The 17,009-nt window shown below is 46.0% G+C and overlaps 1 protein-coding gene across 1 annotated transcript in view; it reads left to right on the forward strand.

Annotated features, from left to right (window-relative positions):
* The window catches only part of LOC147626580 (urease accessory protein G-like), a 31,759-nt gene extending 14,964 nt beyond the window's left edge, over nucleotides 1-16,795 (forward strand). The window contains exons 4-7 of the mRNA XM_086816635.1: nucleotides 13,521-13,722; nucleotides 15,269-15,390; nucleotides 15,522-15,626; nucleotides 16,493-16,795. Of these exons, the coding sequence (XP_086672761.1) occupies nucleotides 13,521-13,722; nucleotides 15,269-15,390; nucleotides 15,522-15,626; nucleotides 16,493-16,579 (516 nt within the window). The 3' untranslated portion in view covers nucleotides 16,580-16,795. The remainder of the gene's footprint in view (nucleotides 1-13,520; nucleotides 13,723-15,268; nucleotides 15,391-15,521; nucleotides 15,627-16,492) is intronic.
* The last annotated feature ends 214 nt before the right edge of the window (nucleotides 16,796-17,009 follow it).

The raw sequence follows: 17,009 nt of genomic DNA on the forward strand, positions 1-17,009 counted from the left end.
TCATGACAGACATCATTACTTGGGACACAAGATCACTAGAGATGGATTGAGCATTGACTATGATCGAGTTTAGAAGATTCTGGACTGGCCTATACCGCGAATAGTGAAACAACTTCGTTCTTTTCTCGGTTTTGTTGTTTTTCTTCGGAAATCTGTGCGGGAGTACTCTCAGCTCACACTACCGATGACCGACTTGTTGAAAGGTCATGGACGTAAGTCAAATCAGCCTATCACTTGGAATAACGATTTGGATATGGCCTTCAAACTTTTGAAAGATAAAGTCAAGGAAGCACCTTTCTTAGCATTACCTGATCCTAGTCGGCCTTATGTTCTTGAAACTGATGCCAGTGACTATGCCATCGGGGCTGCTCTATTTCAAGATGGTAGACCTGTTGCTTTTGAAAGTAAAAAGCTAGACAACACTCAATCTCGTTGGCCAACCCTTGAGAAGGAGCTTTATGCTGTGATTCACGCTCTAAAGGTTTGGAGACATTATTTATATGGCTCCAAGTTTGTGGTATTGACTGATCATCAGTCAATCAAGTATGTGTGTGATGCAGATGATTTGAGAGGAAGGAAAGCTCGTTGGGTTGAGTTAATGCAAGATTTTGATTTTGAGATTCGTCATCATAAAGGATCCATGAATAGTGTTGCAGATACGCTTAGTTGAATTAGAGAGGTGAATACTTTGTCGTTCATCGAGATTTCTACTGACTTATTTAAGTCATTGAGAGAGCTTTGCAGGACTGATAGTTATTTTTGTCCATTTTGGTAGAAGATCCAGGATGGGAGCTCATTGATTGACCAAGACTTGATGACTGAACAGCCTACCATTCAGGCTGCAGGAGGCCAGTGGATGATTCCGAATGGTTTACTATTCCATAATGACAAAATTTGTGTATCACATATCTCGAACATTAGGTCCAAGATTCTTAAGGAGTGTCACGACGCCCCTTCTGCTGGACATCCTGGGGTACACAGAAACACACTTTTTATTGGCCAAAGATGAAAGGGTATGTAGAAGATTATGGTCTCAAGTGTCAAGTTTGTCAAGCAAATAAAGCTGAACTCCTTAGACAGGCTGGGTTGTTGCATTCTTTGCAAATCCCAGGTAATAGATGGGAAAGTATTTCCATGAATTTTATTACCGGATTGCCAAGAACACATCAAGGCCACGATTCTATTTGGGTTGTGGTAGATCGCTCGACAAAAATGGCTAGATTTTTACCGTCTGTATAAAGATTAGACCAATGCTGCGACCAAGTGATTGCCTCACCAGTGAGATGGGGAGCCACTACGTGGACTCTATCCTGAGCATAAGTGATCCTAGCTAATGGAAAATGAGCAGTAAATTGATGAATAAACTGATTTACTGCTAAATGATGTCAAATCTCCATAGGATCTCCTCGTAGAACGCTCCTGGTACAAGACTCGAAACTTGCAAACAAACCAAACAAACAAGAAGGGGATGCAGGCCTGACTCACCTCCCAACCATGACAGCCGTGGGCAAGCCCACAAACTTGGCTGTCCCCACCGAGCCACGAGCTAAGCTAACTAGATGGACGTACCGACCAATCTCTACATCGTGACGTCCCATACCGCCACGAAGCTACCCTCGCGGGCCTCGAGACTGCTACCGGCCTCGGCTGCATGAAGCAGGTGCACGTCTGCACTAGATCCAGGCTCCTGACCATAGAGCTCTCACAAAGACACGCGAGACTCTATATCCCTAATGACTAAGCTTGGCCACCCTTTTATAGGCTCTTGGCCGGTCATCGGGCGTCCACACTTGGGTGCCCGCCCGTCCATACTTGGATGCCCGCCCGTTAGTCTATCCCTAACTCAGCTCGCCAATCAACCTGCCTAGCTCCAAGCTTCCCCAAACTCTGAAGCTAGTCTTGTGTGCGTGTAGCACACGGTAGATACACACTGTGCACATGACATACTCCCCTTCCTCTAAGAGCTCACTCCTGAGCTCACTAAGAAGCCAGGGTAATCTCTCTGAAGAGTAGTCAATGTCTCCCATGTAGCGTCCTCAACACGATCCTTCCACTTGATCTTGTATTCCGTGATAAGCGTATTACGCAATCTTCTTTCACGAAATCCAAGAATCTTTTCAGGTTCGTGTAGAACAAATGTCATGTCTTCGACATCTATAATTTCTTGAGGAGTAACTAACTGGTCTGTTCCACCCAGTACTTCCTTAAGTCTACTGACATGAAATACAGGATGAACTTTCTGTCAGAATATGCAGCGGAGATGACGACCAAATCTGGGAACACGAGCAAAAACGCAGGCAGAAAAACAGCATAAGAGAGAGACAAATGTAGGCGTGTAACTCTGCTCTATATACACAAGAAGATCCCGAGATATGATACAAATGAGGTATGGGGGCTGAGGACCTATATATATCCCCCTAGAGGGCAGTCGGCCAGCATAAGGAAAAGCCCACGACTGATAAAAAAGTCCACGATTGCATAAATGCAGTCGGCCAGCAATCTGGTGCCCAAAACTGATCAAAGGCGGCCAGCAGCAAGAGTGCCCACGACTGATAAACACCCAGTCGGCCAGCACTGTACTGCTCTTGGCACCCTCTGGCAGCCCTCCCAAGCCTCAGAAAAAATGGAAAAAATAGGGGAAAAATACGGGGAGTGAGGAAAAATGATAAAACACCTCATAAGGGCGGGCACACCACAACAAAGGCCCTGGTGTATAAATCTAGACAGGAGATGACTTCTAACACCCCCTCTCAGCTCCTGGCTGTGAAACCAACCACTGGGAGCTGGGGTGCCGCCTGAGCAAATCCTGAGAGAGCGACTTCGTGAAGAGGTCCACCGTACTGTCCTCCGTCGAACAGAACTCCAGCAAGATGTCATCAGCAACGATCTGTTCATGAACAAAGTGCCTCTGGATGACCATGGGTTCCTCCAGTGGAAGCCCAAACCTGCAATGTAACCTCCTCCTGCTCCGTAAAACTGCTCCTGGGCCTGAAGTAGATCCCCTCGTGTCCGGATCTCCTCCCCAAACCGAGTCACTCCAACCGTGGAGTCGGACTCCATCCAACAATCCCCCTCCTGTGTACAAGAGTCCATGATCCTTCGCATGCCGCAGAAACCACAGGAAACGCAATCCTGCCTCCCGAAGAGACATCTGCAACCATGAGCTCAACCGCCTCATCAGGAAGCTCCCGTCCAATCTGGTGTCCATCAACCAGATCAATGAACCATACAGCTTCTGAGTCAAAGAGACATCACACTGCTCACAAGGATCAACACATGTTACGGTGCACAAGCAAGTCCTGGAAACCTGATGAAACCTGTCAACCACCCCCTCTGAATCCGGAACCACTAAGCCGGGAGAAAACACCTCCTTCTGCAAGTAATCACCTGCTACCTGCCTGGCTTTCCGAAAGGTCCCCGTGGAAAGAACATCCTCATCTACTGGAGGTTCTATGTCCCGAACACTACGAGACATCAGAGCATAAGTGACCTGTTCAGCTTCCTCTGACTCACGAACACAAGAACTACCAACCTCAGTACTGGAAAGTTCCTGCCAACTGCTGCCATCTACTGGTAAGCTATCCACCATCTAGTCCCGGAAAGCTCGTACCTGCAGCGTATCCACACTTGAGTAGCCATTACCAGACTGCCACTCATCACAATCCTGAGGACCTGGGAGAGAGAGTGCTGAAAGCCTGTAGACTCCATTCTCCACTCCACCTTCCCAAACCACTTGGCCTGTTGCTTTGTCCCGGAGAGCAACAAAATGCTCATCAAACTCCAACCGTACGCCAGTCTTGCAAACCTGATGCACTGACAACAGATGAAAACCAAGTGCTGGAACATACAACACCTGGGAGGAATGCTTCCCCCCTCTGCCATCGGGAACTATCTCCATCCTGCCCTCACTGTGAACTGGGATAGTGGACGTATCCCCAGTAAGAATATGACCAGAAAGCCTGCAGAGATCCTGTAAACCGGAACGGGAAGGAGTCATGTGCCTGGAAGCACCACTATCGAGAATCCACTCCCTAGTATCCGTTGTTTGCGGAGAGTCCTCCAATCTCCTCCCTGCTTGAAGAAAATGAAGCATTGGTGTCCATCACCTCCAGGTGCACAAAAGCCGGAGTCTTCATGATTGCTGAGGAGTCTTCACCCTTCTCGGTCTTCCGCTTGGGACACTGCCTCCAGTAGTGGCCTTTCTCGCCACAATCATTACAGGTCCTCTCTGCCTTCAGTTTCTCGCGGTCACTAACGGACATCTTCTCAGAAGACTTCTCCGACGAAGCCTTCCCTTTGCCCGAGTTACGGCCTTTCGACCGTTGGCCAGTAAAGGCCTCCGAACCTCCACCCTGAGGAGGGTTCGTGAATCGTTCCTCCTGGTCCAGGACCATGGGCACAAGCTCCTCCCAAGTGATGGTGCTGAGCCTGCCACTGGTAATCAACGACGAGTAAAATGCTGAGTACGAAGAGGGCAAGTGTGACAGCAACGTTATGGCCATGTCCTCTGACGATATCTCCTTCCCAGCCTGGAGAACTTCCTGCTGAAGAGCCTGCAGCTTGTTAATATGCTCCCGCATCGTCGACGACTTTGCAGGGCTCATAACCCGCATCTGTACTTCCAAGGAAATCCTCTTCATGGGTGATACCCTGTTGTAAAGTGAGGCCAAATGCTGCCATATACCTCTGGCCAGCGTCATATGCTTCACATGATTGATTACCTGTGGTGTGCAGTCGAGGAAAATAAACGAACGGACCCTGGCGTTGACACGATCCCACATCTGGTACACGGGCCTTCTCTGAGAAGAAGCAAGGGCTAGAACGGTCCGAATCGTGGTCATCCGCGCTGTCGGTGCAAAGGTATCCTCGTAGTCGATGCCTGGCCGCTGAGCATAACCCTTAGCCACGAGCCTGGCTTTGTGTTTGTCCACCGACCCATCAACCGCGTACTTGGTCTTAAAGACCCATTTGACACCAATGACTGACCGCTTCGATGGCCTCGGTACCAACTCCCAAGTGTTGTTCTTCTCGATGGCGTCAAGTTCCACCTGCATGGCTTCCCTCCAAGTATCCTGTGAAAGGGCTTCCTTTACGGAAGTGGGCTCTTTATCCCGCATGATACGAGACATAAGAGCATAGTTCACCTGAAGAAGCTCCGCCGTGTTGCTTTTATCTCGGACTCGATGTGATCTTCGAGGGCCGTCCTTTGTGGTCCACTCGGAGGGTAGCTCCGTGACACCTGACTCCCGAAGGGTGTCTAACAACCACCTAGGTACTCGAACAGATCGTGGAGCCTCCTTTGGTCGCGGGGGCTCAACTCCAGCTGCGGGCTCAACCTCCTGTGATGACTGAGGTGGATCAACTGGAGTGGTAGACTGGGAATCATCATCAGACTCCTCTGGATCTCCAAGAAGTGGCGGCTCCTCGACAGTGGATGCTGGAACATGCTCGTCAAAGACCACATCCCGGCTGACAACAATCTCGTTCCTCTCTGGATCATACAACCTGTATCCCTTGGAAAGAGAGTTATACCCCACAAATACCAGCTTGCGGGACTTGGAGTCAAGCTTCCCCCTCTGCTTCTTCGGAATATGTACAAACGCGTCACTCCCAAAGACACGGAAGTGCGAGACATCGGGTTTCCTGCCAAAATATGCCTCAAATGGAGTCATTAGGGGTACAGAAGTCGTCGGAGAGCGGTTAATGGTATGGACAGCTGTTGCCACAGCCTCACCCCAAAGTGGACGAGGAAGATCACGATGCTCCAGCATGGTCCTCGCCATCTCCACCACAGTCCTGTTCTTACGTTCAACAACTCCATTCTCCGAAGGCGATCCGGTATTGGCCAATTCCCTCTTGATGCCATGATCTGCACAAAACCGGAAAAATACAGTCGAGGAGAATTCACCTCCTTTGTCAGCCCTGAGAGTCTTGACCTGAAATCCAGACTCTTTCTCCACCATCACGTGCCAATCCTTGAACCGAGCAAAAGCCTGGTCCTTCTGTGAAAGAAAGTAGACCCACGTGAATCTGGTACAATCATCAACAAGCAGCATGAAGTAGAGAGATCCTCCCAAGGATGGTATCTGCTGTGGTCCACACAAGTCAGTGTGAATCAACTCCAAAGGTTTCGAAGCCCGCCTGGAAGCCTGCTTCGGAAAGGATTTCCTGTGCTGCTTACCACGTATGCAAGAACTGCAGCGTCCTTGCCTACTACCAACATCTGGCAAGCCAACCACCATCTGGTCCCGGAAGGCGCGCCGCAAAGCATCCACATTTAAGTGGCCAAAACGAAAGTGCCACAAATCTCCGACCTGAGAGCCTGTCAGTGAGGAGAGTGCAGAGAGCTTGTAGATGCCATTCTCCACACCGCCTTCCCAAACAACTTTGCCTGTCTCACGGTCCCTCAGAGCAACTGAATGCTCCTCAAATTCCACCCGAAAGCCAGTCTTGCATACCTCATGCACTGACAAAAGATGAAAGCCCAGAGCAGGAACATAAAGAACACGGGAAGCATGCTTGCCTCCCTTTCCGTCGGGAATAATCTCCATCCGGCCCTCACTATGTATCGGAATAGTGGAGTTATCGCCAATAAAGATACGACCTGACTGCCGTTTCAGATCCAGGAAGAAGTCACGGGATGGAGTCATGTGCCTGGAAGCACCACTGTCGAGAATCCATTCCCGGGTATCCTTTGCGGTGAAGCCAACTGCCTCCTCGCTCGAAGATGATGAAGCATCGGAGTCCACCATCTCCAAGTGCACAAATGCCGGAGTCTTCGCAGCTGAGGCTGAGGAATCAGCACTCTTCCCTGTCCGCTTGGGGCACTTCCTCCAGTAGTGGCCTTTCTCGCCACAATCATTACACGATCTTTCGGCCTTCAGCTTCTCTCGTTCTGGATCAGGCTTCTTCTCGGAATATGCAGCGGAAATGATATCCAAACTTGGGTGTGCCCGCCCTTATCAGGCCTTGGCACCCCTTTGATAATAAAATCAGCAAGATCATATGACTCCAAAACTGACTCCATCATGACCTTCCAGATGCCATAATTGGACCCGTCCAACTGACGATCCACTGGGAACGTGGGGAGAGTCGGAATCTTCACGTGCTTCTCAGCCATCTCGAGTAAATCTGCCATCTCGGAGAGTAACCTGAAAGGGTAGGTGGGTGGGAAAAATCTGAAAATCAGAAAATATGCAAGTGGCTGTCCAGCCCCTCTGCCCGCCTTCCTCTTGCACCTTCACTTCCCGTTCAGCCCGAAACAGTCCACCGATCAGCAACCTGTTGCTCCCCCTCTTGCTCAGAAAAACGCCCAAGATCTCCTAGAGCCTAGGGCTCTGATACCATGTCAGAATATGCAGCGGAGATGACGACCAAATCTGGGAACACGAGAGCAAAAACGCAGGCAGAAAAACAGCACAAGAGAGAGACAAATGTAGGCGTGTAACTCTGCTCTATATACACAAGAAGATCCCGAGATATGATACAAATGAGGTATGGGGGCTGAGGACCTATATATACCCCCCTAGAGGGCAGTCGGCCAGCATAAGGAAAAGCCCACGACTGATAAAAAAGTCCACGACTGCATAAATGCAGTCGCCCAGCAATCTGGTGCCCAAAACTGATCAAAACCAAACGGCCAGCAGCAAGAGTGCCCACGACTGATAAACACCCAGTCGGCCAGCACTGTACTGCTCTTGGCACCCTCTGGCAGCCCTCCCAAGCCTCAGAAAAAATGGAAAAAATAGGGGAAAAATACGGGGAGTGAGGAAAAATGATAAAACACCTCATAAGGGCGGGCACACCCACAACAAAGGCCCTGGTGTATAAATCTAGACAGGAGATGACTTCTAACACTTTCACATGAGAAGGCAAATCCAGTTCATATGTAACTGAACCAATCTGTCGTGTAATATGAAATGGTCCACAGTATCTAGGGGATAATTTCGGAGATCGACCTATCCGTAAAGTCTCGGAATCTTTCGGAACTCGCAAATACACCATCGTTCCTTAAGAGACCTCTCTGGGTGAACGATGTCTATTAGAATAAAATCTGTCTCGATCTTGAGCACTTCTAATAGATTCCTTCGCAACTTGTAACATTTCTTGCATATCTTGCAAAAAAATTACGTGCTGCATCATGCTGAAGTCCTGAGAATCCTACTATAACAGGTGAGGTTGAAAACCATACATAAGCATGTAAGAACTAAAACCTGTACTTGTATGCTTAATACTGTTATATGCAAATTCTAACATAGGAAGATAATCCTCCCATGAACTCTGCTTTTTGGATACATATGCTCGAAGCATATCCTCCAAAATCTGATTCACTCTTTCAGTCTGGCCATCAGATTGAGGATGATATGAGGAACTCAAATTCAAAGTTGTTTCCAACTTCTCAAAAACAAGTTTCCAAAAATCACTCGTAAACTTAGAGTCCCTATCACTGACTATGTCTTGCGGTAATCCGTACAGTCTAAACAATTGCTCGATAAACTGCCGTGCTTGTAAGTCTTCCGGGGGTGTCACAGCTTTTAGCTGGGATACCTTTGTCCATGACTTGAAGACCAGATTCCTCTCGCCCTAGTACCATGGTCACCATGAAACTCGTTTCGGTGGCTTTGAAACTTGTTTCACGTTTTAGTGTTGAAACGTTTCATGCGCACATTGAAACCATATCGTTTCATATGGGGAAAAAGGTTGTGATTTTGTGTGCTTTTTAGCTTTTATAATTCTCTTTTTCCTTGTTTCGTCCTATTTGTTCTTTTCTCTTCTCTTTTGTATGTCTTCTTTGTTTATTGATGACAAATATGCTAATATCATCTTATAACTATTGGCCAGTACCTTCACATTTTATGTATATGATCGTTTCAGTCCAACGTTTCATTGTCCACCTACCTAGTGTTGAAACATTTTGTTCCAAAATAAATCGTTTCAGCATCATTTCGTTTCGATAGTGAAACGTTTCGCGGTGACCTTGCCCAGTACATGACCGGTCTGGGAGATGAGTTCTATGGACTCAGACAGAACGGATCCCCATTGCTTCAGTTTTTTGGCAAGGTTATTACTTTAGCACAGCAGTTAGGGCTATCTGCCCAAGCCAAGATGGAGCAATTCATTCGTGGATTGGATCCCAACATTCGGTTCACAGTTCGCATTAGTCCCATATCATCTGGATGTGGACGGGTTCACACCTGGTCTCCGCAGCCACATTTCTCAGAAGGCACAACAATTTGCCTTTGACATTCAGAAGGCCTCATTCCAACGAGATTTCATTGTCTCGCCTCTGTTGGGGTGTGACATGCTCTTAGGAATTCAATGGTTCCGTTAGTATGAGCCTATTCCCGACTGGGGGCAGGACACTTTTACTATCTGTAAAGGTTTTCCTGAGCCTGTCATGATTCGTGGGGATAGAAGCATTCTTGGCATCCCATTGATTTCGCATCTCTAGGCCAGACGAGCTATCCGCAAGGGAGCAGAAGGAGCACTTCTTTATGTTCGTGCTCAAACAGCGTTTACCTCATTGGTAGCATCCATTTCATCTTCAGTTCCTCAGTTAGCAGGCCTCTTGTCCAGACATCAGGACATTATGCTTAGGGACGAGCTTCCGCCCAGTCTCCCACCCTCTCGCCTTGAGGACCATCACATTGATTTGATCCCTGGATCGGATCCTCCTAGCAGGTTTCCCTATCGTCTTTCCAAGACTTTAGAGGGTGAGTTAGAAAAACAGTTATCTGAGCTTCTTCGAGCTGGATTCATTTGGCTCACCATTTACTGCACCCATCCTATTTGTCCAAAAGAAGGACAAGTCTGCACACCTTTGTGTAGACTACAGGGCAATAAATAAACTCACCATTAAGAATAAGTTTCCTATGCCAAGAAGAGTACATTTTGGAGCGTTTAGACGGTGCTAAATTTTTCACTAAGATCGACCTCAAGAGTGGTTACCATTAGGTCCGCATTTTTGAAGCTGACATTCCAAAAACAGCTTTCCGGAGGACAGAGCGTGGTCACTACGAGCTCGTAGTCATGCCTTTTGGGCTTACAAATGCACCCGCAACCTTCAATAAGATGATGTCTAGGATTTTCGCAGTCCACATTGGGAAGTGTGTTTTCATATTCCTTGATGACATACTAGTCTTCTCAGTTACTGCGAAGCAGTATGAGAAAGATGTGGAGAAAGTCTTGCAACTTTTGCGAGATAATCAACTCTACATAAACGCTAAAAAGTCTGTCTTTGGTGTAAAGAAGTTCAGTATTTGGGCTATATCATCAGTTCCGATGGGATTAGACTGGATCCATCAAAGGTTCAGGAAATCTTAGATTGGGGCATTCCTAAGACCGCCCAAGAAATCCGCGCATTCGTAGGTCTTTGTCAGGCCTATAGTACCCATGTCCATCAATTTTTCAACCTTGCAGCACCTCTTACCGACTTGCTTAAGGGGGTGAAGACTCGCAAGCAGAAAGCCTCAGTTACAGGCAAGGCACTTGATGCATTCTGTGCACTCCAGAAAGCTGTCTCAGAAGCGCCTGTATTAAAGTTAGCATCTTGGGATGAACCTTTCGAGGTCATTACCGATGCAAGCAATGTACCCATAGGTGCAGTTCTCTAGCAGGACAATAGACCCGTGGCATATTACAGTAGAAAGTTGGATGTTGTCGAAAAGAATTATTCGATATATGACAAAGAGCTTTTGGGTGTGATCACAACGCTCAAACATTGGAAGCCTTTTCTTTATGGACAAGTTTTCACAGTGAAAACAGACCACCAAGCACTTAAGTGGCTTCAAATCATGCCAAGTGCCCAATGGAGTGATTGACAGGCCAGGTGGAGTCAACTCTTCCAACAGTTTGGAGGAATGATTGAATATATCCTTGGTAAGCATAACCCAGTAGCAGATGCTCTCAGTCGAAAGGCCAACATCGAGGTAGTCTAAGAATCTACCATTCTCAAAATCACGGGGAAGGACTTAGATAGCATGAAAGAGCAATATGTCGACTCCCCTGAGTTTGGTACTCAGTATAATTTGGCCCTCACTTATGAGCCGGGCCATTATTCAGTACATAACGGTTGGTTGTTCTTCAAGAACCGCCTATGTGTCATTCGGGAAAAGCGATCAGCTCTTCTCCATGATACCTATGACTCCTTAGTTGGAGGACAAGGGTGTCAACAATACCCTCGAGAAATTAGAACGGTCCTTTTATTGGCCAAAAATGAGGCATGATGTATATTCACATGTTCAAGCTTGCAAGATTTGTCAAAAAGTAAAGGTTCCACATACAAAGAAGGCTGGTTTACTTCAACCTTTGCCTATCCCCGAGACAGACCTTTCATCGACATATCTATGGACTTTGTGGAGCCTCTACCAGCATCCACCGGATCCCGTAACACTCAGTGTTTCACCATTGTGGATCGCTTTGGTAAATTCTACATGCTTATCCCATGTAAGCATACGGCCACAGTCGAGGACGTAGCCCATCTGTTTCTCAAACATTGGTACCCAGTTTGTGGTTTGCCCAGCACCAATACATCAGATAGAGATTCAAAGTTTACCTCGCATTTCTAGAGGGCATTATTTGAAAACTTAGAAACTAAGTTGCAGTTGTCTAGCGCATTCCATCCGCAGACAGATGGCCAAACAGAAATTTATAATCAGTTGGTCTTTGATGTTCTCAAGTCATATTGTCATGACGAGCAGTCCAAATGGGAACATTATCTTCCATTGGTCCAGGCTATCTTGAACGACACTCATTCATCCACTGTCAGACGGACTCCATATGAAGCAGCCTTTGGTCGTCGTTTCTCTTCTCTTTTGACGAGATTGGTGTCTCCATCTCTAGAAGCTAATAAAACCACGGAAGCATTTTTCGAGATCATTGAGTCGGTCAAGTACCGCATGACCAAAGCACAGGAAGCATATAGCAGACATGCGAATAAGTCTAGACGAGATGTCCACTTCAAGGAAGGGGATTGGGTCTATTTGCGTGTTATGAAACAAAGATTGAAACAAGTGGGCAAACGTTGTCCCAAGCTTTCATTCCGTAGTTTTGGCCCTTTTCCAATAGTTAAGAAGTTAAGTGATGTCTCCATGAAGTTAAAGTTGCCTACCAGTTGGACAATGCATGATGTTTTCCATGTTTCTTGGCTAAAACCATATGTTGGTCCAGAAGTGTTTCATGTTTCAGATGAACAGCAGCCAGACGTGGTAGACGAAGCAGAAGTCATCGAGCTCGAGCAATCGTTGGAAGAATGGTTCTGGTCTACGGATACGTCGGTTCTATACAAAATTCCGAGATCGAGGTACACACGAAGCCGTATAGCTAGACGGGGAGTTCTTTCAAGAGTACCCCCAGTTGTTGGCGGACTACTTGGAAGCCATGAACCTGCCGCCAAGCTAAGCAGCAGGGAATATCACATGCACTCTGCACTGTAGTGCAGAGTGCATGGTGACAAACTGGCTCATCATCAATGCAAGTAGGGGAGAATGTGACACAGCTACGAGTACATAAGATAGCAACCAACTGGCTCATCATCAATGCAAGTAGGGGAGAATGTGACACAGCTACGAGTACATAAGATAGCAACCAACAGGCAGAGTCGGACAGCACATAGGACACGTGGCATTGCCACGTAGCAATGATGATGTGGTGGCGATGGCATGGCAGTGATGATGTGGTATTGATGACATGGCAGTCGGCCACGTGGCCAACAGCAGTACTACTAGCCGACTAGGAGCATTGGTGCATATATATGCATTGGTAGCCAAATCATCATATTCTATGCTTTCCTCAACGTTGTACTTCACAGAGTGTTTCTCTATAGGTGAAGTGCTATAGCCAAGAGTGAACAGTAGGTCACAAGGCTGTGATTTGACGTCTTCAATCTCAGCCACATCTTATACTTGAATTTCAGTTGTATTACTTCTTCTTGTACATAACACAAAGCAGTAGTTTAGGACTCGTGTGTGTCCTGTATGTGTGATTCCACCGCACTCTCTTTCTATCTCTTGAAAACCCTAGCACATATGCGCAAGTGTTCTACAACTTGAGCAGTGAGAAATGCTCAAGGAAGCTGGACGTTGAGAAGTCCTGTCTACTGGCCGGGGATGTAGCACTGCGAACTCTATTTTCATCTCATCTACCTGTGAATGATGGACCCTGCCTATAGATAGGCATCTGATATGTTGGTTGGCCTGTAGTAGTGGCCCACTACCTGCTATAAAGTTTTCCACACTGGGCCTGGCCATGCCTGCCTATTACCCACTTGTTTGGGTGCCCAAAACACTGCCATTTCTGTACATACTCGCATTTGGACTTTGCCCTTGAGGTAGCTGCAGCTCAGGATCGTGTTCACGTGCAATTGGATTAAGGTATGCACAGGACACTATTTTTATTGTTTTAGTTGGTGAAATGGTTCTTGTCTCTAGCAAGCTTGTTACTTCTTTCAGGTAATTGCTGTGGATGTTGTCGACTTTTTAATATGATTTGACTTCTAGAGTCTCACTTCCATATCTTTGTAGGTAACAAATGATATTTTTACTCGAGAAGATGGTGAGTTTTTAGTGAAGCATGGTGCCCTTGCACCAGAAAGGATAACAGCAGTTGAAACAGGGGGTTGTCCACATGCTGCTATTCGAGAAGATATCAGTATCAATCTTGGCCCATTGGAAGAACTTTCAAGAAGATTCGCAACAGATATTTTGTTATGTGAATCAGGAGGAGGTGAGCCTGTTTGTTTGGACAAATGCACATCAATCTCTCTCTTCCCCCCCCCCCCCCCCCCCCCCCCCAACCCCTTCTCTCTCTCTCCATTGAGTGTAGAAACAGAAGGCATAATTGATTTGATAAGTTATCCTGTAATTGTGTACTTTGCAGTAAGGAGAAAAAACGGCATGCCTCTACAACAAGTATTACCACACGTTAAGATAGGATACACCATACAGGATTTTCATTCTATGATATGGTGAGTGAGAGATAAAGATGAGGTGCTTATCCACTATTTGTGTTTCTGTCCGCCTTGTACCAAATTCCTTGGAGTGTGTAAACTTGACTTCACAATTGTTCACCAGACACTAAGCTAGAGCTTGATAGCATGTAGGCATGAGTATTTCCAAAGTGCCCTCCCCTTCCCCTCGTCCTTACCCTCCCCGCACAATTAGAGGTGGTGTTGTTTAGCTTAATGCAAGCATTATGGCCAAAGGGGCCAGGAGTTCAAGTCAGTGATAATAATGTCCAAATATAATAAAAGTATCCACACTTGGCTGCTCATCGGATGCCTGGACTAACTACAATGAAATGGTTGAAAGCCCCAAAATTGACCAAGACTTGGCTACAAACACTTCCTCTTAAGTGGGTAAGGTACAAACACTTCCTCTTAAGTGGGTAAATGATTAGGACAACAGACACCAGAACTAGACTTGCAATAATGAGAACTGGAATAAGTGTACTCGTGAGGGATTGACCTCTTTTAAAGAAATTCACCCTCACAAAGGAGGTGGCTTGGACCACAAGCTTTTTTTTTTTGACTCGTCAAGGAATCAGTTGAATTTCAACCATAGGGGACACTTATCCCTTTGATTGATCAAAGCATCACTTGCACTTGGCTAGATATAGATGCTTGCTTACATCATGGCTTGTGTCCAATAGTTGCTTACTAAGCATGATGACATGATAAGTAAGGATGCTGACATGGCTGGTGTACATTTAATAATACCGGTATCAAGTGACACGTGTTACATGAGAAGTTCATAACATGACTGAACATCTGCTACACCTAGCAAGAGGGCTTTCCTTCAGACTATTTGTAACGTTTGAGAGCTCACTGCTTGATGTGAATCTGCATGTGAAACACTACACATACAAATGGATTAGTCCAAGACCACTCAAGTAGGGGATTGGAAGCTCACTACCCAGCCATTGCTCCATCCAGGAGCATCCCGGAGCTTGAGGCTAGAAGAACATTTGACCCCGACTCCTCATTCTTGTCTACTCAATTAATGTTGTAAAACCATCATTAGAGCCACTAATTATAGCATTAGCCTGACCTCGTCATTAAAGCCAAACTAAGTTAGTCTTTTTGGGGACATAACAGCAGGACTTTCATTTTTTGCAAAGACATTTTTTAAAAGTATTCAGGAGTGTATACTGCCTTGCTGCATACTTCTCTTGGTGTGTGTTTTAACGACAGTTGGTGCTCTATTTGCATGGCCAATTGCATGGTTAGGTCTTATGAGATGCTTTTTATAGTTTCAATATTTTGTCTTTGCAGACAATCTAGCAGCCAATTTTAGTCGGGAGTTGGCAGACTACATTATATATATCATAGATGTTGCTGGTGGTGATAAGATTCCTCGCAAAGGAGGCCCAGGAATCACTCAGGCGGACCTTCTTGTGAGATCACCAACTTTTTTAACAACTCATGACAACTCAAGTGGGGTTGTACATTGAGGCACCCATCCTTACGCAAACCCTTAATTTCTTTCAAAAGACTGATGATACTTCCCTGTGTATGTGTATGACAGGTGATCAATAAGACTGATTTGGCAGAGGCAGTGGGTGCTAATCTGAAAGTGATGGAACAAGATGCTGTCAAAATGCGAGATGGAGGGCCTTTTGTATTTGCCCAGGTATAGATTGATCGTTGAATCATGACCCATCATTGTTGCTCCTTTTGATAATGGCGAGCAAGAGGGGTAGGATTATCAATAGGGCCTCAGGCCTAAATAAGTGAGGGTGTGCAATTAACTGAGTGCAGAGCCACATTGTGTGGATCTGAATCTAGTCTAGCCCATAAGGTGGATTTATGACTGCTGAACCCTGTCATAGTTTCTGGGTATGGTATGGCTGTGGGCTGGAGGTGTGGTGCTTGTGACTTACCACACTTGGGAGTGCTCTGGAGCAGTCAGGCGTGTAGTTGGGTTGGCAAATCTCTCAACAGTTTTGTTCTTTATGCATACTCTGTGCGTGAGTTGTGCGCACGCATGTGTGTGCGTGCGTGAGTGTGTGCGCGTGCGTGTGTGCATGTGTGTGTGTGGAGCTCTGGATGTAGGTCGGTCTTATGAGGGGTCACCTCTATTGTGGAAAGCACTTAGCATAGTTGTATTCCATACTCGTACTTGAACCCCACAATCCATATGGTACTTTGTGTACCGTACAGAGCAAACCATATGCCGTAGAAGATGCACAAGCTTGTATAACAACTTTTGGAGGTCTTGTTCGTCCTAGACCTTATTAAGCAACTCATATGTCTCGTCCATGTATCCTATATGTATTCCCGTGTACGCTGTATTCAATACTTTATGTACTTGTATTGTCTCTATGGTACCTATCATTTGTAACCTTGGCTCCTAGAAATCTTGTAGGATGCCATGAGCTCTTTCTTCTTTGGTCTATCTTGTTGTGCTCACTAAACTTATCATTGTATTCAAAAGATAGCATAGTTGTATTAAAAAGCGAAGAAATTCACTTAAGCCTGGAGATGTTTGTTTTGTAGGTAAAACATGGTGTTGGAGTGCCAGAGATTGTGCAACATGTTTTGGCAGTTTGGGAGGAAGCGACTGGTGGGAAAAAGAAGGTTTAGCTTGTAAGCTTTTTATGCTCCAAGGCTAGTTAGCATAACAATCAATAAATCTTGAGGGATTGAGGGTTTTACCTTAAGCCACTATGCTGTGTGTGACTTGAGCATTCGGTGAATGCCTATTAAACTGAAAATCTAAGTACTAGTTGTAGCTTGTTGCTTTTTGTTTTTTAATACTGAATACATATGCTTTATGACAGTTTTATAAATTTCACATTAGCATGAAGACTCAAATAAGATCCATTTAGTTTTCAAAACTTTGATTAACCTCCGGAGAGTGATAGAAACTCAGTTCGTTGGTTTTATAAAGCATGTTCTTTTGGACTAACCTTATACAAACCTGCACCTACTCTTGGGCATTGATGACGTGAGTAGGGATGTCATAGCTTATTGTCCACGCTATGCATGATAGAGATGATGAAACTACACTTCA

The sequence above is a fragment of the Cibotium barometz genome, chromosome 22 (assembly GCF_041138505.1).
Source record: "Cibotium barometz isolate CiBa-2024 chromosome 22, ASM4113850v1, whole genome shotgun sequence".
Taxonomy (NCBI): Eukaryota; Viridiplantae; Streptophyta; class Polypodiopsida; order Cyatheales; family Cibotiaceae; genus Cibotium; species Cibotium barometz.